The sequence below is a fragment of the Zea mays genome, chromosome 8 (assembly GCF_902167145.1).
Source record: "Zea mays cultivar B73 chromosome 8, Zm-B73-REFERENCE-NAM-5.0, whole genome shotgun sequence".
Lineage (NCBI taxonomy): Eukaryota > Viridiplantae > Streptophyta > Magnoliopsida > Poales > Poaceae > Zea > Zea mays.
In genome coordinates this window covers 146,212,137-146,239,284 of record NC_050103.1, presented here as the reverse complement: position 1 = coordinate 146,239,284, position 27,148 = coordinate 146,212,137, and the positions used below count along the sequence as shown (strand labels likewise).

Below are 27,148 nucleotides of genomic sequence, written 5' to 3'. Positions count from 1 at the left end.
AGCAACGACTACTTCGCGCGCAACGGTCGACTGCAACGCATTAAATGCGCGCCTGCGCGCGCAGAGGAGCAGAGCACGCGCGGGTGGCACACCGGACAGCCTACAGGGCCTGTCCGGTGCACCACCAGACAGCCAGGCGGGCCCACAAGACAAAGCTCCAACGGTCGAACCCCAACGGTCTGCTGACGTGGCTGGCGCACCGGACAGTGTCCGGTGGCGCACCGGACTGTCCGGTGCGCCATGCGACTGCAGCCTTCCAACGGCCACTTTGTGGTGGTTGGGGCTATAAATACCCCAACCACCCCACATTCATTGGCATCCAAGTTTTCCACCTTCCAACTACATTACAAGAGCTAGCATTCAATACAAGACACACCAAAGAGATCAAATCATCTCCCAACTCCACACAAAGCTTTAGTGATTAGTGAGAGAGATCTGTTGTGTTCATTTGAGCTCTTGCGCTTGGATTGCTTCTTTTTCTTATTCTTTCTTGCGATCATCTCAATTGTAATCAAGGCAAGAGACACCAATTGTGTGGTGGTCCTTGCGGGAAGTTTGGTTCCCAATTGATTGAGAAGAGAAGCTCACTCGGTCCGAGGGACCGTTTGAGAGAGGGAAAGCGTTGAAAGAGACCCGGTCTTAGTGACCACCTCAACGGGAGTAGGTTTGCGAAAACCGAACCTCGGTAAAACAAATCCTTGTGTCTCACTCTTTATTCGCTTGCGATTTGTTTTCACGCCCTCTCTCGGACTCGCTTATATTTCTAACGCTAACCCGACTTGTAGATGTGATTAAGTTTGTAAATTTCAGATTCGCCCTATTCACCCCCCTCTAGGCGACTTTCAATTGGTATCGGAGCCCGGTGCTTCATTAGAGCCTAACCGCTCGAAGTGATGTCGGGAGATCACGCCAAGAGGGAGATGGAGACCGGCGACAAGCCCGCTACAAGCCACGGGAAGGCTTCATCGGAAGAGTCCCGCAACAAGGGGAAGGGGAAGGAGAAGAAATCCTCTTCCCACAAGTCGCATCGGAGTGGCGACAAGAAAAAGAAGATGAGGAAGGTGGTCTACTACGAGACCGATACTTCATCGCCTTCCACCTCCGGCTCCGACGCGCCATCCATTACTTCTAAGCGCCATGAGCACAAGAAGTTTAGTAAGATCCCCCTACGCTATCCTTGCATTCCTAAACATACGCCTTTACTTTCCGTCCCATTAGGCAAACCACCAACATTTGATGGTGAAGATTATGCTAGGTGGAGTGATATGATGAGATATCACCTAACCTCGCTCCACAAAAGTATATGGGATGTTGTTGAGTTTGGTGTACAGGTACCATCTGTAGGGGATGAAGATTATGATGAGGACGAAGTGGCCCAAATCCAACACTTCAACTCCCAAGCCACAACTATACTCCTCGCCTCTCTAAGTCGAGAGGAGTATAATAAGGTGCAAGGGTTGAAGAGTGCTAAGGAGATTTGGGACGTGCTAAAGACCGCGCACGAAGGAGACGAGGTGACCAAGATCACCAAGCGGGAAACGATCGAGGGGGAGCTCGGTCGCTTCCGTCTTCGCCAAGGGGAGGAACCACAAGACATGTACAACTGGCTCAAAACCTTGGTGAACCAAGTGCGCAACCTCGGGAGCAAAAAATGGGATGACCACGAAGTGGTTAAGGTTATTCTTAGATCACTTGTTTTCCTTAACCCTACTTAAGTTCAATTAATTCGTGGCAATCCTAGATATACACTAATGACTCCCGAGGAAGTAATCGGGAATTTTGTGAGCTTTGAATTGATGATCAAAGGCTCAAAGAAGATCAACGAGCTTGATGGCCCTTCCACGTCCGAAGCACAACCGGTCGCATTCAAAGCGACGGAGGAGAAGAAGGAGGAGTCTACATCAAGTAGACAACCAATCGACGCCTCAAAGCTCGACAGTGAGGAAATGGCGCTTGATAGTCGCCTAGTGGGGGGGTGAATAGGGCGAAACTGAAATTTACAAATATAAACACAACTACAAGCCGGGTTAGAGTTAGAAATAGAAACGAGTCCGTGAGAGAGGGTGCAAAACAAATCGCAATCAAATAAAGAGTGTGACACGCGGATTTGTTTTACCGAGGTTCGGTTCTCGCAAACCTACTCCCCGTTGAGGAGGCCACAAAGGCCGGGTCTCTTTCAACCCTTCCCTCTCTCAAACGGTCCCTTGGACCGAGTGAGCTTTCTTTTCTCAATCCCTTGGAACACAAAGTTCCTACAAGGATCACCACAAGATTGGTGTCTCTTGCCTCAATTACAAGTGAGTTTGATCGCAATGAAAGAATCAAGAAAGCACGATTGAAAAAGCCAAGCGACAAGAGCGACAAATAACACACGGATCACTTTCTCTCTCAAGCCACTAATCACTAATGATCTCTTTTCTCAATTGTGAAACTTGGAGAGATGGAGGCTTTGAATGTGTCTTGGAATGGATTGCTAGCTCTTGTATTGAATGTTGAAGGTTGGAATGCTTGGGTGAAGTGAATGGAGGTGGTTGGGGTTGTATTTATAGCCACCATCCACTTCCTAGCCGTTGCTCCATTCTGCTGAGCGCGGACGGTCCGCCCCTGTAGATCAACGGCTGAAAACGCAACGGTCAGCAGTAACGGCTATATCAACGGCTATATTGCATTTAATGCGTCGTCAGATGTCAGATAAAGCCAGTCGCGGACGGTCCGGTCGTGCACCCCGGACGGTCCGCGAGGCGCCTATAATTCATTTCTCCGAACCCGTCACCTTCGGGTTTTTCGGTTTCTTACCTACCGGACAATCCGCGCCTGAGGCCGGACGGTCCGCGCGAGGGCTCGGACGGTCTTTGCTTTTCCTCCGGACAGTCCGTAGTGGAGACTTGTATTTTTGCATTGGTTCTGTCCGAAGGGTATCTTGGTGTCACGGACGGTCCGCCGCAGGGGCCCGGACGGTCCGCGCTTGGCCTGTTTTTCCAAAAGGCTTCTCCTGTCCGGAATAATCTACGGTATTCCGGACAGTCGATTTAGTATAGTTATAGATGAACCTTTGGCACCTGTAGAACATATAATCTAGAGCAAACTAGTTAGTCCAACAATTTGTGTTGGGCAATTCAACCACCAAAATTATTTAGGAACTAGGTGTAACCCTAATTCCCTTTCAATCTCCCCCTTTTTGGTGATTGATGCCAACACAAACCAAAGCAAATATAAAAGTGCATAATTGAACTAGTTTGCATAATGTAAGTGCAAAGGTTGCTTGGAATTGAGCCAATATAAATACTTACAAGATATGCATGAATTGTTTCTTTCTTATATAACATTTTGGACCACGCTTGCACCACATGTTTTGTTTTTGCAAATTCTTTTGTAAATCCTTTTCATAGTTCTTTTGCAAATAGTCAAAGGTAAATGAAAAAGATTTCGCAAAGCAATTTCAAGATTTGAAATTTTCTCCCCCTGTTTCAAATGCTTTTCCTTTGACTAAACAAAACTCCCCCTAAATGAGATCCTCCTCTTAGTGTTCAAGAGGGTTTTGATATATCATTTTTGAAATACTACCTTCTCCCCCTTTTGAACACAATAGGATACCAATTGATAATATTCTTGGAAACACGAAGTTTTTGAAATTGGTGGTGGTGGTGCGGTCCTTTTGCTTTGGGCTCTTACTTTCTCCCCCTTTGGCATGAATCGCCAAAAACGGAATCATTAGAGCCCTCTAAGTGCTTTCTTCCCCTTTGGTCATCAATAAATGAGTTAAGATTATACCAAAGACGAAGTCCTTTTGCTCTCTCCTCTAACGATGGAGAGTGGTATGGAGCGACGGCGAAGGATGATTTACGGAGTGGAAGCCTTTGTCTTCGCCGAAAACTCCAATTCCCTTTCAATACACCTATGACTTGGTTTGAAATAGACTTGAGAACACATTAGTCATAGCATATGAAAGAGATATGATCAAAGGTATGTAAAATGAGCTATGTGTGCAAATCAACAAAAGAAGTTTCTAGAATCAAGAATATTTAGCTCATGCCTAAGTTTGGTAAAAGATTGTTCATCTAGTGGCTTGGTAAAGATATCGACTAGTTGATCTTTAGTGTTAATGTAAGAAATCTCGATATCTCCCTTTTGTTGGTGATCCCTAAGAAAATGATACCTAATGGCTATGTGTTTAGTGCGGCTATGCTCGACGGGATTGTCAGCCATTTTGATTGCACTCTCATTATCACATAGCAAAGGGACTTTGGTTAATTTGTAACCGTAGTCCCGCAGGGTTTGCCTCATCCAAAGCAATTGCGCGCAACAGTGGCCTGCGGCAATGTACTCGGCTTCGGCGGTGGAAAGAGCGACCGAATTTTGCTTCTTTGAAGCCCAAGACACCAAGGATCTTCCCAAGAACTGGCAAGTCCCCGATGTGCTCTTCCTATTAATCTTACACCCCGCCCAATCGGCATCCGAATAACCAATCAAATCAAATGTGGATCCCCGAGGGTACCAAAGGCCAAACTTAGGAGTATAAGCTAAATATCTCAAGATTCGTTTTACGGCCGTAAGGTGGGATTCCTTAGGGTCGGATTGGAATCTTGCACACATGCAAACGGAAAGCATAATGTCCGGTCGAGATGCACATAGATAGAGTAATGAACCTATCATCGACCGGTATACCTTTTGATCCACGGACAAACCTCCCGTGTCGAGGTCGAGATGCCCATTAGTTCCCATGGGTGTCTTGATGGGTTTGGCATCCTTCATACCAAACTTGTTTAGAATATCTTGAGTGTACTTCGTTTGGCTTAGGAAGGTGCCCTCTTGGAGTTGCTTAACTTGAAATCCTAAGAAATACTTCAACTCCCCCATCATAGACATCTCGAACTTTTGTGTCATGATCCTACTAAATTCTTCACATGTAGACTCGTTAGTAGACCCAAATATAATATCATCAACATAAATTTGGCATACAAACAAGTCATTTTCAAGAGTTTTAGTAAATAAAGTAGGATCGGCCTTTCCGACTTTGAAGCCATTAGCAATAAGGAAATCTCTAAGGCATTCATACCATGCTCTTGGGGCTTGCTTGAGCCCATAAAGCGCCTTAGAGAGTTTATAGACATGGTTAGGGTACTCACTATCTTCAAAGCCGGGAGGTTGCTCAACATAGACCTCTTCCTTGATCGGTCCATTGAGGAAGGCACTTTTCACGTCCATTTGATAAAGCTTAAAGCCATGGTAAGTAGCATAGGCCAATAATATGCGAATTGACTCAAGCCTAGCTACGGGTGCATAGGTTTCACCGAAATCCAAACCTTCGACTTGGGAGTATCCCTTGGCCACAAGTCGAGCTTTGTTCCTTGTCACCACACCATGCTTATCTTGCTTGTTGCGGAAGACCCATTTGGTTCCTACAACATTTTGGTTAGGACGTGGAACTAAATGCCATACCTCATTTCTAGTGAAGTTGTTGAGCTCCTCTTGCATCGCCACCACCCAATCCGAATCTTGAAGTGCTTCCTCTACCCTATGTGGCTCAATAGAGGAAACAAAAGAGTAATGCTCACAAAAATGTGCAAACGAGATCTAGTAGTTACCCCCTTATGAATGTCGCCGAGGATGGTGTCGACGGGGTGATCTCGTTGGATTGCTTGGTGGACTCTTGGGTGTGGCGGCCTTTGCTCTTCATCCTCCTTGTCTTGATCATTTGCATCTCCCCCTTGATCATTGCCGTCATCTTGAGGTGGCTCATTTGCTTGATCTTCTACTTCATCAACTTGAGCTTCATCCTCATTTTGAGTTGGTGGGGATGCTTGCGTGGAGGAGGATGGTTGATCTTGTGCATTTGGAGGCTCTTTGGATTCCTTAGGACACACATCCCCAATGGACATGTTCCTTAGTGCGATGCATGGAGCCTCTTCAATACCTATCTCATCAAGATCAACTTGCTCTACTTGAGAGCCGTTAGTCTCATCAAACACAACGTCACAAGAAACTTCAACTTGTCCAGTGGACTTGTTAAAGACTCTATATGCCCTTGTGTTTGAATCATATCCTAGTAAAAAGCCTTCTACAGTCTTAGGAGCAAATTTAGATTTTCTACCTCTTTTAACAAGAATAAAGCATTTGCTACCAAAGACTCTAAAATATGAAATGTTGGGCTTTTTACCGGTTAGGAGTTCGTATGATGTCTTCTTGAGGATTCGGTGTAGATATAACCGGTTGATGGCGTAGCAAGCGGTGTTGACCGCTTCGGCCCAAAACCGATCCGAAGTCTTGTATTCATCAAGCATGGTTCTAGCCATGTCCAATAGAGTTCGATTCTTCCTCTCCACTACACCATTTTGTTGTGGCGTGTAGGGAGAAGAAAACTCATGCTTGATGCCCTCCTCCTCAAGGAAGCTTTCAATTTGAGAGTTCTTGAACTCCGTCCCGTTATCGCTTTTTATTTTCTTGATCCTTAAGCCGAACTCATTTTGAGCCCGTCTCAAGAATCCCTTTAAGGTCTCTTGGGTTTGAGATTTTTCCTGCAAAAAGAATACCCAAGTGAAGCGAGAATAATCATCCACTATTACAAGACAATACTTACTCCCGCCGATGCTTATGTAAGCAATCGGGCCGAATAGATCCATGTGAAGTAGCTCAAGTGGCCTGTCGGTCGTCATGATGTTCTTGTGTGGATGATGGACACCAACTTGCTTTCCTGCCTGACATGCGCTACAAATCCTGTCTTTCTCAAAATGAACATTTGTTAGTCCTAAAATGTGTTCTCCGTTTAGAAGCTTATGAAGATTCTTCATCCCAACATGAGCTAGTCGGCGGTGCTAGAGCCAACCCATGTTAGTCTTTGCAATTAAGCATGTGTCGAGTTCAGCTCTATCAAAATCTACTAAATATAGCTGACCCTCTAACACACCCTTAAATGCTATTGAATCATCACTTCTTCTAAAGACAGTGACACCTACATCAGTAAAGAGACAGTTGTAGCCCATTTTGCATAATTGAGATACGGAAAGCAAATTGTAATCTAAAGAATCAACAAGAAAAACATTGGAAATAGAATGGTCAGAAGATATAGCAATTTTACCCAATCCTTTGACCAAACCTTGATTTCCATCCCCGAATGTGATAGCTCGTTGGGGATCTTGGTTTTTCTCGTAGGAGGAGAACATCTTCTTCTCCCCTGTCATGTGGTTTGTGCACCCGCTGTCGAGTATCCAACTTGAGCCCCCGGATGCATAAACCTACAAAACAAGTTTAGTTCTTGATTTTAGGTACCCAAATGGTTTTGGGTCCTTTGGCATTAGACACAAGAACTTTGGGTACCCAAACACAAGTCTTTGACCCCTTGTGCTTGCCCCCAACATACTTGGCAACTACCTTGCCGGATTTGTTAGTTAAAACATAAGATGCATCAAAAGTTTTAAATGAAATGCTATGATCATTTGATGCACTAGGAGTTTTCTTCTTAGGCAACTTAACATGGGTGGGTTGCCTAGAGCTAGATGTCTCACCCTTATACATGAAAGCATGATTAGGGCCAGAGTGAGACTTCCTAGAGTGAATTTTCCTAATTTTGCTCTCGGGATAACCGGCAGGATACAAAATGTAACCCTCGTTATCCTGAGGCATGGGAGCCTTGCCCTTTACAAAATTAGACAATCTTTTAGGAGGGGCATTAAGTTTGACATTGTCTCCCCTTTGAAAGCCAATGCCATCCTTAATGCCAGGGCGTCTCCCATTATAAAGCATGCTACGAGCAAATTTAAATTTCTCATTTTCTAAGTTGTGCTCGGCAATTTTAGCATCTAATTTTGCTATATGATCATTTTGTTGTTTAATTAAAGCCATGTGATCATGAATAGCATTAATGTCTATATCTCTACATCTAGTACAAATAGAAGTGTGCTCAACGGTAGATGTAGAGGGTTTGCAAGATTTTAGTTCTACAACCTTAGCATGCAATATTTCATTTTTACTTCTAAGGTCGGAAATAGTAGTATTGCAAACATCAAAATCTTTAGCCTTAGCAAGCAATTTTTCATTTTCAATCCTAAGGCTAGCAAGAGCAATGTTCAATTCTTCAATCCTAGCAAGTAAATCATCATCATTATTTCTAGAATTGGCAATTGAAACATTACAAACATGAGAATCAACCTTAGCTAATAAATTAGCATTTTCATTTTTAAGGTTGTCTATTGTTTCATGGCAAGTGCTTAGCTCACTAGATAATTTTTCACATTTCTCAATTTCTAGAGCATAAGCATTTTTAACCTTAACATGCTTCTTATTTTCTTTAATAAGGAAGTCCTCTTGAGAATCCAAAAGGTCATCCTTTTCATGAATAGCACTAATCAATTCATTTAATTTTTCTTTTTGTTCCATGTTAAGGTTGGCAAAAAGGGTACGCAAATTATCTTCCTCATCACTAGCATTATCATCACTAGAAGACTCATATCTAGTGGAGGATTTAGATTTAACCTTCTTTTTGCCGTCCTTGGCCATGAGACACTTGTGGCCGACGTTGGGGAAGAGAAGTCCCTTGGTGACGGCGATGTTGGCGGCGTCCTCGTCGTCGGAGGAGTCGCTAGAGCTTTCGTCGGAGTCCCACTCCCGACAAACATGGGCATCGCCGCCCTTCTTCTTGTAGTACCTCTTCTTCTCCTTTCTTCTCCCCTTCTTGTCGTCGCCTCGGTCACTGTCACTAGATATGGGACATTTAGCAATAAAATGACCGGGCTTACCACATTTGTAGCAAACCTTCTTGGAACGGGACTTGTAATCCTTCCCCTTCCGTTGCTTGAGGATTTGGCGGAAGCTCTTGATGACGAGCGCCATTTCCTCATTGTCGAGCTTGGAGGCGTCGATTGGTTGTCTACTTGGTGTAGACTCCTCCTTTTCCTCCGTCGCCTTGAATGCGACGGGTTGAGCTTCGGACGTGGTGGGTTCGTCAAGCTCGTTGATCTTCCTCGAGCCTTCGATCATGCACTCAAAACTTACAAAATTCCCGATTACTTCCTCGGGGGTCATTAGTGTATATCTTGGGTTACCACGAATTAATTGTACTTGAGTAGGGTTAAGGAAAATAAGAGATCTTAGAATAATCTTAACCACCTCGTGGTCATCCCACTTTTTGCTCCCGAGGTTGCGCACTTGGTTCACCAAGGTCTTGAGCCGGTTGTACATGTGTTGTGGCTCCTCCCCTTTGCGAAGCCGGAACCGACCGAGCTCTCCCTCGATCGTCTCCCGCTTGGTGATCTTTGTGAGCTCATCTCCTTCGTGAGCGGTTTTGAGCACATCCCAAACCTCCTTGGCGCTCTTCAACCCTTGCACTTTGTTATACTCCTCTCTACTTAGAGAGGCGAGGAGTATTGTTGTCGCTTGAGAGTTGAAGTGCTCGATTTGGGCCACCTCATCCTCATCATAGTCTTCATCCCCTACGGACGGTACCTGTGCACCAAACTCAACAACATCTCATATGCTTTTGTGGAGTGAGGTTAGATGAAATCGCATTAAATCACTCCACCTAGCGTAATCTTCACCATCAAAAGTTGGTGGTTTACCTAATGGGACGGAAAGTAAAGGTGTATGTTTAGAAATGTGAGGGTAGCGTAGGGGGATCTTACTATACTTCTTGCGCTCTTGGCGCTTAGAAGTGACGGATGCCGCGTCGGAGCCGGAGGTGAATGGCGATGAAGAATCGGTCTCGTAGTAGACCACTTTCCTCATCCTCTTTTTCTTGTCACCACTCCGACGCGTCTTGTGAGAAGAGGATTTCTCCTTATTCTCCTTTTGGTGTGAAGAAGACTTCTTCTCCTTCCCTTTGGAGGAGTTCTTCTTCTCCTTCCTCTTGGTGCGGGACTCTTCCGATGAAGTGCTCCCGTGGCTTGTAGTGGGCTTTTCGCCGGTCTCCATCTCTTTCTTGGCGTGATCTCCCGACATCACTTCGAGCGGTTAGGCTCTAATGAAGCACCGGGCTTTGATACCAATTGATAGTCGCCTAGAGGGGGGTGAATAGGGCGAAACTAAAATTTACAAATATAAACACAACTACAAGCCGGGTTAGAGTTAGAAATAGAAACGAGTCCGTGAGAGAGGGTGCAAAACAAATCGCAATCAAATAAAGAGTGTGACACGCGGATTTGTTTTACCGAGGTTCGGTTCTCGCAAACCTACTCCCCGTTGAGGAGGCCACAAAGGCCGGGTCTCTTTCAACCCTTCCCTCTCTCAAACGGTCCCTTGGACCGAGTGAGCTTTCTTTTCTCAATCCCTTGGAACACAAAGTTCCTACAAGGATCACCACAAGATTGGTGTCTCTTGCCTCAATTACAAGTGAGTTTGATCGCAATGAAAGAATCAAGAAAGCACGATTGAAAAAGCCAAGCGACAAGAGCGACAAATAACACACGAATCACTTTATCTCTCAAGCCACTAATCACTAATGATCTCTTTTCTCAATTGTGAAACTTGGAGAGATGGAGGCTTTGAATGTGTCTTGGAATGGATTGCTAGCTCTTGTATTGAATGTTGAAGGTTGGAATGCTTGGGTGAAGTGAATGGAGGTGGTTGGGGTTGTATTTATAGCCACCATCCACTTCCTAGCCGTTGCTCCATTCTGCTGAGCGCGGACGGTCCGCCCGCCTGGTCCGGACGGTCCGCCCCTGTAGATCAACGGCTGAAAACGCAACGGTCAGCAGTAACGGCTATATTGCATTTAATGCGTCGTCAGATGTCAGATAAAGCCAGTCGCGGACGGTCCGGTCGTGCACCCCGGACGGTCCGCGAGGCGCCTATAATTCATTTCTCCGAACCCGTCACCTTCGGGTTTTTCGGTTTCTTACCTACCGGACGGTCCGTGCCTGAGGCCGGACGGTCCGCGCGAGGGCTCGGACGGTCTTTGCTTTTCCTCCGGACAGTCCGTAGTGGAGACTTGTATTTTTGCATTGGTTCTGTCCGAAGGGTATCCTGGTGTCACGGACGGTCTGCCGCAGGGGCCCGGACGGTCCGCGCTTGGCCTGTTTTTCCAAAAGGCTTCTCCTGTCCGGAATAATCTACGGTATTCCGGACAGTCGATTTAGTATAGTTATAGATGAACCTTTGGCACCTATAGAACATATAATCTAGAGCAAACTAGTTAGTCCAACAATTTGTGTTGGGCAATTCAACCACCAAAATTATTTAGGAACTAGGTGTAACCCTAATTCCCTTTCAGCGCTCATCATCAAGACCTTCTGCCAAATCCTCAAGCAAAAGAGGGGGAAGGATTACAAGCCCCGCTCTAAGAAAGTTCGCTACAAATGTGGTAAGCTCGGCCATTTCATTGCTAAATGTCCATTATCTAGTGATAGTGACAGGGGCGACGACAAGAAGGGGAGAAGAAAGGAGAAGAAGAGATACTACAAGAAGAAGGGCAGCGATGCCCATGTTTGCCGGGAGTGGGACTCCGACGAGAGCTCCACCGACTCCTCCTCCGACGAGGACGCCGCAAACATCGTCGTCACCAAGGGTCTTCTCTTCCCCAATGTCGGCCACAAGTGCCTCATGGCAAAGGACGACAAAAAAGAAGAAGGTAAAATCTAGATCCTCCACTAAATATGAAACCTCTAGTGATGAGGATAATGCTAGTGATGAGGAGGATAATTTGCGCACACTTTTTGCCAACCTCAACATGCAACAAAAGGAAAAATTGAATGAATTAATTAGTGCTATTCATGAGAAGGATGATCTCTTGGACTCTCAAGAGGACTTCCTAATTAAGGAAAACAAGAACCATGTTAAGGTTAAAAATGCTTACGCTCTAGAAGTAGAAAAATGTGAAAAATTATCTAGTGAGCTAAGCACTTGCCATGATACTATTGCCAACCTTAGAAATGAAAATGCAAATTTAATTGCTAAGGTTGATTCAAATGTTTGTGATGCTTCAATTCCCAATCTTACAAATGATAATGTTGATTTGCTTGCTAAGATTGAAGAATTGAATATCTCTCTTGCTAGCCTTAGGATTAAAAATGAAAAATTGTTTGCTAAGGCTAAAAAATTATATGTTTGCAATGCTTCCATTTCTAACCTTAGAAGTGAAAATGATATATTACATGCTAAGGTTGTAGAATTAAAATCTTGCAAACCCTCTACATCTACCATTGAACATACTTCTATTTGTACTAGATGTAGAGATATTAACATTGATGCTATTCATGATCACATGACTTTAATTAAACAACAAAATGATCATATAGCCAAATTAGATGCTAAAATTGCCGAGCATAACTTAGAAAATAAAAAATTTAAATTTGCTAGAAGCATGCTCTATAAAGGGAGACGCCCTGACATTAAGGATGGCATTGGCTTCCAAAAGGGGGACAATGTCAAAATTAATGCCCCTCCTAAAAGATTGTCTAATTTTGTTAAGGGCAAGGCTCCCATGCCTCAGGATAACGAGGGTTACATTTTGTACCCCGCCGGTTATCCCGAGAGCAAAATTAGAAGAATTCACTCTAGGAATTCTCACTCTGGCCCAAATCATGCTTTTATGTATAAGGGTGAGACATCTAGTTCTAGGCAATCAACCCATGCAAAATTGTCTAAGAAGAAAACTCCTAGTGCATCAAATGAACCTAGCATCTCATTTAAGACTTTTGATGCATCTTATGTTTTGACTAACAAATCTGGCAAATTAGTTGCCAAGTTTGTTGGGGGCAAACACAAGGGATCAAAGACTTGTGTTTGGGTACCCAAAGTTCTTGTATCTAATGCCAAAGGACCCAAAACAGTTTGGGTACCTAAAACAAAGAACTAAACTTGTTTTGTAGGTTTATGCATCCGGGGGCTCAAGTTGGATAATCGACAGCGGGTGCACAAACCATATGACAGGGGAGAAGAAGATGTTCTCCTCCTATGAGAAAAACCAAGATCCCCAAAGAGCGATCACATTCGGGGATGGAAACCAAGGTTTGGTCAAATGATTGGGTAAAATTGCTATATCACCTTACCATTCCATTTCCAATGTTTTTCTTGTAGACTCTTTAGATTACAATTTGCTTTCCGTATCTCAATTATGTCAAATGGGCTACAACTGTCTTTTTACTGATGTAGGTGTCACTGTCTTTAGAAGAAGTGATGATTCAATAGCATTTAAGGGAGTGTTAGAGGGTCAGCTATACTTGGTAGATTTTGATAGAGCTGAACTCGACACTTGCTTAATTGCTAAGACTAACATGGTTTGGCTCTGGCACCGCCGACTAGCCCATGTTGGGATGAAGAATCTTCATAAGCTTCTAAAGGGAGAGCACATTTTAGGATTAACAAATGTTCATTTTGAGAAAGACAGGATTTGTAGCGCATGTCAGGCCGGGAAGCAAGTTGGTGTTCATCATCCACACAAGAACATCATGACGACTGACAGGCCACTGGAGCTCCTACACATGGACCTATTCGGCCCGATAGCTTACATAAGCATCGGCGGGAGTAAGTACTGTCTAGTTATTGTGGATGATTATTCTCGCTTCACTTGGGTGTTCTTTTTGCAGGAAAAAATCTCATACCCAAGAAACCTTAAAGGGATTCTTGAGACGGGCTCAAAACGAGTTCGGCTTAAGGATCAAGAAAATTAGAAGCGACAACGGGACGAAGTTCAAGAACTCTCAAATTGAAGGCTTCCTTGAGGAGGAGGGCATCAAGCATGAGTTCTCTTCTCCCTACACGCCACAACAAAATGGTGTAGTGGAGAGGAAGAATCGAACTCTATTGGACATGGCAAGGACCATGCTTGATGATTACAAGACTTCGGATCGGTTTTGGGCCGAGGCAGTCAACACCGCCTGCTATGCCATCAACCGGTTGTATCTACACCGAATCCTCAAGAAGACATCATACGAACTCTTAACCGGTAAAAAGCCCAATATTTCATATTTTAGAGTCTTTGGTAGCAAATGCTTTATTCTTGTTAAAAGAGGTAGAAAATCTAAATTTGCTCCTAAGACTGTAGAAGGCTTTTTACTAGGATATGATTCAAACACAAGAGTCTTTAACAAGTCCTCTGGACAAGTTGAAGTTTCTTGTGACGTTGTGTTTGATGAGACTAACGGCTCTCAAGTAGAGCAAGTTGATCTTGATGAGATAGGTGATGAAGAGGCTCCATGCATCGCGCTAAGGAACATGTCCATTGGGGATGTGTGTCCTAAGGAATCCGAAGAGCCTCCAAATGCACAAGATCAACCATCCTCCTCCACGCAAGCATCTCCACCAACTCAAAATAAGGATGAGGCTCAAGTTGATGAAGGAGAAGATCAAGAAGATAAGCCACCTCAAGATAACGACAATAATCAAGGGGGAGATGCAAATGATCAAGACAAGGAGGATGAAGAACCAAGACCGCCACACCCAAGAGTCCACCAAGCAATCCAACGAGATCACCCCGTCGACACCATCCTCGGCGACATTCATAAGGGGGTAACCACTAGATCTCGTGTTGCTCATTTTTGTGAACATTACTCTTTTGTTTCCTCTATTGAGCCACACAGGGTAGAGGAAGCACTACAAGATTCGGATTGGGTGGTGGCAATGAAAGAGGAGCTCAACAACTTCACTAGGAACGAGCTTTACCAAATGGACGTGAAAAGTGCCTTCCTCAACGGACCAATCAAGGAAGAGGTCTATGTTGAGCAACCTCTCGGCTTTGAAGACAGTGAGTACCCTAACCATGTCTATAGGCTCTCTAAGGCGCTTTATGGGCTCAAGCAAGCCCCAAGAGCATGGTATGAATGCCTAAGAGATTTCCTTATTGCTAATGGCTTCAAAGTCGGAAAAGCCGATCCTACTTTATTTACTAAAACTCTTGACAATGATTTGTTTGTATGCCAAATTTATGTTGATGCTATTATATTTGGGTCTACTAACGAATCTACATGTGAGGAATTTAGTAGGATCATGACATAAAAATTCGAGATGTCTATGATGGGGAAGTTGAAGTATTTCTTGGGATTTCAAGTGAAGCAACTCCAAGAGGGCACCTTCATTAGCCAAACAAAGTACATTCAAGACATTCTAAACAAATTTGGAATGAAGGATGCCAAGCCCATCAAGACACCCATGGGAACCAATGGGCATCTCGACCTCGACCTCGACACGAGAGGTAAATCCGTCGATCAAAAGGTATACCGGTCGATGATAGGTTCTTTACTCTATTTATGTGCATCTCGACCGGATATTATGCTTTCCGTATGCATGTGTGCAAGATTCCAAGCCGACCCTAAGGAAGCTCACCTTACGGCCGTAAAACGAATCTTGAGATATTTAGTTCATACTCCTAAGTTTGGGCTTTGGTATCCTAGGGGATCCACATTTGATTTAATTGGTTATTCAGATGCCGATTGGGTGGGGTGTAAAATTAATAGAAAGAGCACATCAGGGACTTGCCAGTTCTTGGGAAGATCCTTGGTGTCTTGGGCTTCAAATAAGCAAAATTCCGTAGCTCTTTCCACCGCCGAAGCCGAGTATATTGCCGCAGGCCATTGTTGCGCGCAATTACTTTGGATGAGGCAAACCCTTAGGGACTATGGTTACAAATTAACCAAAGTTCCTCTTCTATGTGATAATAAGAGTGCAATCCGCATGGCAGATAATCCCGTTGAACATAGCCGCACTAAACACATAGCCATTCGGTACCATTTTCCAAGGGATCACCAACAAAAGGGAGATATCGAGATTGCATATATTAACACTAAAGATCAATTAGCCGATATCTTTACCAAGCCACTAAATGAACAAACCTTTAACAAACTTAGGCATGAGCTAAATATTCTTGATTCTAGGAATTTCTTTTGATGTTTTGCACACATAGCTCATAAATATACCTTTGATCATGTCTCTTTCATATGCTATGACTAATGCGTTTTCAAGTGAATTTCAAACCAAGTCATAGGTGTATTGAAAGGGAATTGGAGTCTTCGGCGAATACAAAGGCTTCCACTCCATAACTCATCCTTCGCCGTCGCTCCGAGCAACTCTCCAACTTTGGTATAATCTTCACTCATATTTTGTTTGCCAAAGGAGGAGAAAGTAGTCTAAAAGGGCTTATATTTCACTCAAAGTATCCGTTTTTGGCAATTCATGCCAAAGGGGGAGAAAGTATTAGCCCAAAGCAAAAGGACCGCACCACCACCTAATTTTAAAACTAATGATTTTCAAATTGGTATCTTATTGTGTTCAAAAGGGGGAGAAAGTAGTATTTTCAAAATTGATATCTTAAAACCCTCTTGAACACTAAGAGGAGGATTTCATTGAAGGAGAGTTTTGTTTAAGTCAAAGGAAAAGCATTTGAAACAGGGGGAGAAAATTTCAAATCTTGAAAATGCTTCGCAAAATCTTATTCATTTACCTTTGACTATTTGCAAAAGGACTTTGAAAAGAATTTACAAAAGAATTTGCAAAAACAAAACAATGTGGTGCAAGCGTGGTCCAAAATGATGAAAATATAAAGAAACAATCCATGCATATCTTATAAGAATTTATATTGGCTCAATTCCAAGAAACCTTTGCACTTACAATTATGCAAACTAGTTCAATTATGCACTTCTATATTTGCTTTGGTTTGTGTTGGCATCAATCACAAAAAAAGGGGAGATTGAAAGGGAATTAGGCTTACACCTATTTCCTAATTGATTTTGGTGGTTGAATTGCCCAACACAAATAATTGGACTAACTAGTTTGCTCTAGTCTATAAGTTCTACAGGTGCCAAAGGTTCACAAAAAGTCAATAAAAAGACCAAGAATGGGTTCAAACAAAGAGAGCAAGGGATCACCGAAGGCTGCCCTGGTCTGGCGCACCGGACTGTCCGGTGTGCCACTAGACAGTGTCCGGTGCACCAGGGAACTCCAAGCTGAACTCTTCACCTTCGGGAAATCTCAGAGATGCTTCACTATAATTCACCGGACTGTCCGGTGCTCCACCGGACAGTGTCCGGTGCCCCAAGGGAGAGCAACTCTGAACTCGCCAGCTTCGGAAATCCGCTCTGCTATAATTCACTGGACTGTCCGGTGAGTCACCGGACAGTGTCCGGTGCACACCGGACTATCCGGTGTAACAGCGGAGCAACGGCTACTTCGCGCGCAACGGTCGACTGCAACGCATTAAATGCGCGCCTGCGCGCGCAGAGGAGCAGAGCACGCGCGGGTGGCACACCGGACAGCCTACATGGCCTGTCCGGTGCACCACCGGACAGCCAGGCGGGCCCACAAGACAGAGCTCCAACGGTCGAACCCCAACGGTCTGCTAACGTGGCTGGCGCACCGGACATTGTCCGGTGGCGCACCGGACTGTCCGGTGCGCCATGCGACTACAGCCTTCCAACGGCCACTTTGTGGTGGTTGGGGCTATAAATACCCCAACCACCCCACATTCATTTGCATCCAAGTTTTCAACCTTCCAACTACATTACAAGAGCTAGCATTCAATACAAGACACACCAAAGAGATCAAATCCTCCCCCAACTCCACACAAAGCTTTAGTGATTAGTGAGAGAGATTTGTTGTGTTCATTTGAGCTCTTGCGCTTGGATTGCTTCTTTTTCTTATTCTTTCTTGCGATCATCTCAATTGTAATCAAGGCAAGAGACACCAATTGTGTGGTGGTCCTTGCGGGAAGTTTGGTTCCCAATTGATTGAGAAGAGAAGCTCACTCGGTCCGAGGGACCGTTTGAGAGAGGGAAATGGTTGAAAGAGACCCGGTCTTAGTGACCACCTCAACGGGGAGTAGGTTTGCGAAAACCGAACCTCGGTAAAACAAATCCTTGTGTCTCACTCTTTATTCGCTTGCGATTTGTTTTCACGCCCTCTCTCGGACTCGCTTATATTTATAACGCTAACCCGACTTGTAGTTGTGATTAAGTTTGTAAATTTCAGATTCGCCCTATTCACCCCCCTCTAGGTGACTTTTAGGGGGTACCCTACAAAAGGATTTGATCATCCCTCTCGTAGCAACCACACACCATTAGATTGATAGGAGAGTTCATCCATCGCCACCCACTACTCATATGTAACCTGTGCATCACCAGCAAATTCAATACTAAACACTAAAGTATGTGTGGTCTGGTGGTTAGCTCCAAATTTTTGGAGTTGGAGGTGTGGGTTCGAGTGCTCGCTCTGTACTTTTTTTGCGCGGTGTGGCAGCTGCGTGGGTGGGGTCGGATGCTGAGCAGGCGCATTAGATGGCTGCGTGGGCACTGGGATCCACAGGGCAGTAGCTGAGAGAGGGGCGGGAGAACCCGTCAAATAGCGTGGGGACGGGCCTAGAGTGTCAGTGTGTCCACATGACAGTATCTAAGAGAGGGATGGGAGAACCAGTCGACGCGCGTGGGGCAGACCCAGAGTGTCGGCATGGAGGGTGGAGCTGTGGTAGCACCAGGTGCCCACATTAAGTTCTTAATAGAGTAGTATAGATAGGAGTAATATAGATATAAAGCACCAATTTCTATGGTTTCACGGTCGTCACACTTCCTATTCCCATGTTATGCAAAAATAAAGTAAAATTATGTATAAGTGGACTCTTGAACCTTGGTTGTTAGCTTAATGGCTCCACATTCACACCCACACAACCAAGAAAACATATATATCTTTGTGTTTTATGAAAACTAACTTTATCCATATGGTACATAGAAATCGTTGCAATGCACGAACATCTAACTAGTTACTTGTTCACCGTCCTCTAAAAGATTCCATTCCATTCCCTAAATCCTAGCTTCCATAGCTATTCTCTTTAAATACATCCTCTATACACAATACACCATATTTCTAATGTATTTTTTAATCAGATTGTTTACATGTGTAGTTTTTATAGTCTAAAACTATACATACATATTGATTATGTTTAATGCTTAGTTTAGAGTATAAAAAATTTAGAAAAAAAGAACATCCTAAATCTAGGGCAGGAGGATTTGTCCCTAAATTTAGGGTGTCCTTTAGAGACAACTACTGCAGTTTTAGAATGCTACTAAATCTTTAGGGACACCCAGCAAATAGTCTAAGGCCCTGTTTAGTTCCTGGTTACTAAATTTTAGTCACATCACATCAAAATATTTAGATGATAGCTAGAAGTATTAAATATAGGGGTGTTTGAATGCACTATAGCTAATAGTTAGTGGTTAAAATTAGTTGAGACATCCAAACATCTTAGCTAATAGTTCAACTATTAGCTATTTTTGGTAAATTAGTTAATAGTCAGGTAACTATTTGTTTGCTAGCTAATTCCATTACCAATTTGTAACCAACTAATTATTAGTTCTAGTGCATTCAAACACCCCAATAATCTAATTACATAACTAATTATACAGATAAAGAATAAACGTCAATACAGATCTATTAAACTAATTAGTATATAATTCACCTATGCGATGTTATAATAATAATTTGCTAATTATATATTAATTAGGTTTAATATATTTATCATTCAAACACCGTAACTAATAATTCAGCTATTAACTATTTTTGGTAAATTAGTTAATAGTTAGGTAGCTATTTGTTAGCTAGCTAATTACACTAATAATTTTTAGCCAACTAACTATTAGTTCTAGTGCATTCAAACACCCCATATATATAATAATCGTAATTGACATTTAAGAGGTGTTTGGTTTGTAAGGATTAATTTTTAATCTCTCCATTCTACTTTAGTATCTAAATTACTAAATACAGAAACAAACTCTATTTTAGTTTCCGCATTTTATAATTTAGAGAATAAAATAAAATAAAATTTTGGGAATAAAAATTAGTACCTAGAAGCAGACACCTCCTTAAATATCCGATATCACACCATCAATGGCCCGGTTCACGTAAACAGAGCGCGTCAGGTGGGCACAATTGGTACAACCCAACCCAACGAGCAGCAGAAGCCGGCGCCAGATCCCGCATAAACCACCCGCTCTACCTCTCCACGCGGCCAGCCTGACTCCTCCAGACCAGTCCTCACCCCTGCTCGCCGCGAACGAAGCACAGCTCCTTGCCTCCGTCACCGCTCTCCGTGGCCGGCGAACATGATGTCCGGCGGTGGGTACTCCGCCCTCGACGACCCCAAGGCCTCCGGATCCGTCCCGGTATGCAACCGCACTTTTTTTTTTGCCAGTCTCCCTCTTGTCGCGGAGAACACAGACTCACTATCTCTCTCTTGCCACACCACGCAGGCGGCCACCGGGACAGATCCGCAGGCCATCAGGTTTGCCGACTCCAACCTCCAGACCTTCCCGCCGTCCGAGGCCAGGGGCAAGATCGCTGGCGCCTACCGCCCGCCCACCGACGCCGACGGTCAGATCTCGCGGCCTCAGCTCCCGTATTCTCCACGTTTCTCTTCGGATCCGGCTCGCTGACCTGGCCGCGGTGGCCTCTTTTTTTGCGCAGATACCTTCTCGTCCAAGGGCGGAGGAGCCGGAAGCGGTGGCAGAGGCGGCAGCGCAGGGTCGGATGATGCCGCGCAGGGCGGCTGGTTCCGCATGTTCTCCGTGGCGGCGTACAAGCCCTACTTCGACGTCGACACGTCTGACGTTGTCGAGAGGATCTGGGAGTCCGTCTTCCCCTTCCGCGGCACATTTACCGAGAAGACCTCCGAGAACCCCGACCTGTATGCTCGAATCAGCCCCCCCTCAGAGAATACATTACAGCTCAATTTTGCTGCATTGCTGAGACATGATACAGCTTAGGTAGCAGTAGCAGACGCGATAGATCTTTGCAAGTTTTAGTTAGCATACTGGCTATCATTATTCATAGATTAAATTGCCTTCTGGAGTTGAGTGTCGGTGTGTTTGCATTGGCTGGAAGGTGTTGGTACTTGGTTATGTAGTCTCATGCAGTTATCTGGTCTGCACACTGATAGTGATTGCTCCTTTGTTCCAAATACTTAGTTTCTTTTTTCATCAGGATCTGTTTTTTTTTGATTGAATTTATCCTTGGAAAAGTTATTATTGTCTCTAGCATTGAAGATTGTTGATATGATTCTTTGACTTTGTTTTAAGGTTTTAAAATGGCTGCAATGTCAGAGCCCTTTCTACAGGAGTCTCAGTAGAATTCATTTCAGCAAACAGCAAGCACGAACTAGTTATTAGTATTTACACTTGCTATTGGGTTGATATACTACATATCCCTGTGTTTTCTTACCACTATAGGTATTTCTATTGTTCAGTTTCATTTGGTTGAATTTTCACTGCCCATTTCCATTTGGTTTCCAAATGAAGCGTCTGTGGACACACTTCTATTGATTTTTGTAACTGTATTTGGTTGACCGTGAGATGTAATACTCTTTGTTTGAAAATGGTTAATGAAACATACCATATCTATAGTTTCCAAGATACATACTTGAAATGTTTTTCTTTCATTCAAACAGAAACATTTGGGTCTTCTGTTTTGGCAGTATGTTGAACACCAGTATTTCTTGTTGGAATTATTTAGTATGTTTCACACAAAGTTATAATATCCTTTTGAAAGCAGTATGTTCATGTACAATCAAATTGTTATTTCTCTATGTTGTGTATGGCAGCCTGTAGTGAATCTACATGAAAGTAGAATATGCCTGTGCAGTTGCATTGAATGCTTCTTTCTGAAAAAAAACAATTCGACTATGAACCTTTTCAATCTAGGACATTATGAACTACAGTTTATAATTTTGTAACTAACAATGGCACAATAGTAGTATAGTACACAGAACTTGCCGAATGTGAGTCACCTGGAAGATTTTGTATTTGTCTGAATGATTAATTATTTGTAATTTGCTACTGATCTCTATGCCTTCTGTTTCAATTTGTACTCTCTAGGTATGGGCCATTTTGGACATGCACCACCCTGATTTTCGTTGCTGCATCTATTGCTACTTTTGTCACCTACCTATCCCACAAATGGCACAAGAAGGAATGGAACTATGATATCAACTTGGTTACCTGGTCTGCTGGGTTATTCTATGGCTACGTGACATTTGTTCCTCTTCTTTTATATGTTATTCTCAAGTACTTGTCAGCACCTGCTGGTTTGGTGCAATTGTGGTGCCTATATGGATATTCTCTGTTCATATTCATTCCAGCATCGGTAAGGTTCTTACTAAAATGCATGCACATATACTTGGGACTTTCAGCTCTATTAGTCTACAATTTTGTGCCACTGGTCTACAGCTAAAGTTGTTTAAAATTTGGCCTTTTCTGTGGGAAATGTTCACTCGATTCTAACACCTGTAAAGCAGCAGCAAGGTTGAGTTTAAAGAATTTGCACTGATTTTGTATGAAAACTGGAACCAATTAATTCCAAGAGTCATTATTACCACCACTTACCAATATAATTTGTTTGCTAGGTACCCTTTTACTGCTACATATTATAGTTACATGATTTTACAAGGCATATAGTTGTGCAGTATGTTAGTAGGCTTCATGATTAAACCTGTTTCATATGGTCAAATACTTTTCTATGGATCATTGTCAAAAGAAAAAAAAAATGTTTACTATTTTTACTTACATATAACCAATATCGGTCATTTACTGATTCTCTATTGACGAAATACTACTCCATGCCAAATTATGAGATGTTTTGGCATTTCTAGGTACATAACTTTTATTTTACACTATATCTAGATACATAGTAAAAATAATGTATCTAGAAAAACAAAAACGTTTTATAATTTGGAAATGAGGGACTAGTATATTATCTGTTCAAATGATTTGGAATATTTCTACACTGCTTTAGCATTTGAAGTTGACTGGAAGTTCTTTCTCTTTTGTGTTACAGCTTCTGTCTATTGTGCCAATAGAAATATTCAGATGGGTGATTGCTGGTGTTGCTGGTTTCATGTCTGCTACTTTCGTTGCTGTAAATCTCCGCGCACACATTGTAAATTCCGGCGAGCGATGGTTCCTGATCGTTGCAGGGATATTCTTGTTGCAGTTGGGGCTTGCTGTTTTGCTGAAACTATATTTCTTCACGATAACTGTATAGGGTTATTTACATCTAATGATCGTACTAGTCAAGAATACACACAATTTTCCATGTGGAATCACTTCCATGTTCATTGAACATTGATGTAATTTTTCCATGTATACATCTTTCTTACACGTAGAATTGAGAAGCCCCTGAAATTGAATTACAGCAGCCAAACAAGTACACATGTGATTGATATGGGTGAAGAGTCTGATCTGTAGTCTATTCTGTGTTCCACTGCTTGAGGTGAATTTTGAATGAGAAATCGCTGTGTTCTCCACTCGTCTTAGCAGAGATGGCAACAGTCACGAACCTGCTGGGTATTGTTAACCCAACTTCATATCTGCGAACATAAAATCTGTTGACTAAAAAAATCCATGACCTGTCGTGTGTTTTGTTTTTAGGACTATGGGTTGTTTGGTTCTGCTTTTAGAACCTGTTTTTCTTAAAAAAAGTAGAAATCTGAATCAAAGCGCTCTCACCTAGCTCCTGTTTTTTTTAAGATGGCAACAGGCATATTTTACGCGTGAACCTATAGTGTGCGGGTTTGGGTGTGAGTTTCTATCCGTATGGATGTAGGTTTGATTCTTAACTCGATGAATTTTTCTGTGGATATGAAAATATTATATCTTTGTCCGTAAACCCGCGTACTCGTAATGCGATATGTATGTATATATTTGTAATTTGTGTGTGTATATATATGTGTGTCTATATTATATATATATACATATTTGTATATGTATATTTATATGTGTGTATATATATGAAGCCCTCGTCAACTGTGCCATCCGGTTCAGCCGCACCAGATTCTAGACGTCTATAAAAGCACCCAGGCTGCTAGGGTTCAATTTTGGACGTCTCACCCCGATGCACGAGCGATGGTGCCCATCCAGGCGTGTGCGACGAGCGGCGGTTACCCAAGAGCGCATGGTGGCGACGGACCCTCTGGGCATGCTCGACGGCGGCACCATGCTCAGCGACGGACCCCTGGGCACGCGAGATGGCGGCGCCGACGGTTCCCTGATCTAGAGGCGAGGCGCGAAGGCTCCTCGATCCGGAAGCGCAGCAGTGGCAATTCCCTGATCCGAGGTCGTGGCTCCCCGATCTAGAAGCGTGGCGGCGGCGGCTCCTCGATCCGGAAGCACAGTGGCGGGGGTTCCCTGATCCGAAAACGGCAGCGACGGTTCCCGGATCCGGAGGCACGACGGCGGTGGCCCCGTGACATCCTCCAATCCGGCGCGCTTCGGACATGCTTCGACGATGGTCTCCTCCGACCCGACGGCTCTAGGGCATCCTGTAGCAATGATCTCACCAGATCCATTCTTATGCATCCATGATTACTTTTTATGCCGATGACTGCACTAATTTACGTATTTCATTCGATGGTTTTATGACGATGAATATGACCTCTCCCACTTGGCTAGGTATTTTACGATAATAACATTTACGCTATATCTATCATTATTTTACGATCAAATTTAATAATTTTTACGATCATAAATTCAACACATCTAAGTTATCAACAACTCTCATGTTGGTTCGGTATTTATGATCAAACATAGGATTTTATGCAAAATGTTAAAGATTTTTACGTAAATCTGGGGGTGTGCCACTAATGTCCTGCATGCATATTTTTCGCGTGCACAGTGAAAAAGGAAACCCCTTAATTTATGGTGTATGTAATTACCATTAAAAAAATCAAATCCCATAATCAAATCCCCTAATCAAATCCCATAATCAACTCTCCTAATCAAATCCCTTGATTTATGGTGGCTGCATGGGCGTGGTGGCTGTTGGTTGGGATTGAATCAACATTTACGATGTATCTAACACTATTTTATGCTTAGACCTTAGAATTTTTACGATCATGAATACAACACATCAAAGTTGTCAACGTCTCTCATGTTGGCTCGACGTTTATGGTAAAAAATGAGGAATTTTACGTTAAACACTGAAGCATTTTACGCTCGAACTACAGTGCGTCCACTAGTGTACCACATGAATATTTTTCGTGAACATAGTGAAAAAGGAAGTGCCTTGATTTATGGTGTCCATGACTACCATAAAAATCAAATTCCTTGATCAACTCGACTATTGAAATCCCCTAATCAACTCCCTTGATTTATGGTGGTTGCATAGATGCGGGGGTTGTTGCTAGGAGTGAATCAACATTTACGCTATATCTGACATTATTTACGCTAAAACGTGAGAATTTTTACGCTCAAATCTGGGTTGCGCCCACACAGCTTGGATTTTTTTGCATGCATAAGATTTTTTAATCTACCATAATGGTTGGACCTGCCATAATTTACGAATATGAAACCGTACATGCCATAAAAATCGAAAACCGCATGCACTCCTGGTGGGTGATGATTGTACCTTCCATAAAAACAGGACCCGCATGCAAGGTAACAGAAATAGGATTTTATGTTATGTATAACACTATTTTATGCTTAAACATGATGATTTTTACGCTCAAAACCTAGCATTATGTTTGTAACTGCCATAAAAACATATCCCTAAAATAGCGCGCCCACGTGATCGATCAGGTCCTTCTATCTCTACTACTTTATAAGAACCTAGCGTAGACCGTGGTGCACGGTTCTGCCTCCTCACGATGCATACGACCAACATGTTAGTGTCTCCCTTCTTCCCCGTGCACGCCCTCTCCCCACTACCCCTGCATCCGCATGGTCCTCGCCGCAAACCCCTCACCCGATCAATGCCTCGGCTATGTAAGGAAAAATCCCGTCACTGCCACAGAAGGAAACACATCCCCTCGCCGCTATCCACGCCTCGCAGCAATCCAACAGCAGGAATCCCATCGTTGACGACGCGCAGGACCACCCTGCCAAATCGTTCTTCCAATGCACCGCGGATGCCTCGCCCATATCCTTTGCGCCCCAAACGCAATCCACGCCTCGCCGCCATGGAAGTAATCGCAACCCAATTCCCTCGTCGCCATCCAGCGCACAGAACCACCATCGGCCCACATACCATCGCAAATGCATGACCTCCGCCATCTCATTCTTCCCATTCTACGCGTCAGCCCTGCCCATATCTTGCGATGCTCGAGTACTTCCCATTCTACGCGGCAGCCCCGCCTAGATCTTATGATGCTCGAGTATAAGATGGAAGAGCTCTCAAATCTGAACACCACACCTCTCTGAGCGCTCAAATCAGAAACCACACCTCTCTGAAACACAAACAGACTTGGTTTACAAAATAGAGAACTACTCGTGTGGCTGTTTATCTGGCAATTTCAGGTTTGTGTTTCTAGGTTTTATATATGTTTCCTTTTCTCTAATTGACTGTAGCTTTATCATCCGTGCACCCTTTCCGTAAATAAATAGAGTTTTAGTTGTAGTTGAATCAATATTTGTGGGCAATGTGTCCTGCGCGACATTTTTGTATATTGAGTGTAACATATGAGCTATTTTAGCACTTGTGAGGTTTTTTATTTTTTAAAACATTAGTCACACAAACCTGAACACCATATCTCTTTTCACAAACATTAATATGATATGCAGTATGCTATCCAGAGTTGATTAATATTTGCTACATATTTATTATTGTTTATTTTTTTATCTATGACAAAGCACATGCACAATCTTATATACCTTTTAAGATATGTAAACGTCCACTTCTGATGATGATAATAAAAGTATAGAATAACATATAATATTTTCGCATATCAATGTATTTTATCACTATTTGAATTGCGCACAAATTTCATGTCATTAGTGTTAATTTGTGAGATATAGGGTTGATAATATATATGTTGTTTATGTAATCGTTGTGCACTAATATTTATCGAATAATTTATACGCCGTCGCAACGCACGGACACATAACTAGTAACTATTTAAAGGCTTGGGCTCCAAATAACCAGACCAGGACCTATTAGTTTTTTTTCCACTACAACTGTTTGTTTGTAGTTTAACTCAGAGAGTAGATTGAGACCCTTGCTTTTCCAGCGGTTGCTTTTCTAGCGCTGATGGGGAACCAAGTTCAAAGAAATTACTCGCCTACTATTAAAGGACACTAAACCGTTATTTCTCTTTCCTCTTTCTTTTCTTATCTTTGATCGTTTTCTCCACACATCGAGTAGGACCCAATGGAACCTAGAAAAAAACTTAAGTCCACTCAGGTTATGGATTTGATAATGTTTGTGTCGAGTACTACGCTCAGGTTATGGGTATCTAACAAATTGTCAATGCAGTAAT

General features: G+C 43.1%; 1 protein-coding gene across 1 annotated transcript; it reads left to right on the top strand.

Annotated features, from left to right (window-relative positions):
• Window positions 1-19,882: 19,882 nt before the first annotated feature.
• LOC100193527 (uncharacterized) lies at window positions 19,883-23,185 on the top strand. The gene is given in 5 exon segments (NM_001138639.1): window positions 19,883-20,069; window positions 20,157-20,277; window positions 20,371-20,590; window positions 21,777-22,044; window positions 22,735-23,185. Coding segments are annotated over 5 exon segments (876 nt in total). The 5' UTR covers window positions 19,883-20,009; the 3' UTR covers window positions 22,942-23,185.
• The last annotated feature ends 3,963 nt before the right edge of the window (window positions 23,186-27,148 follow it).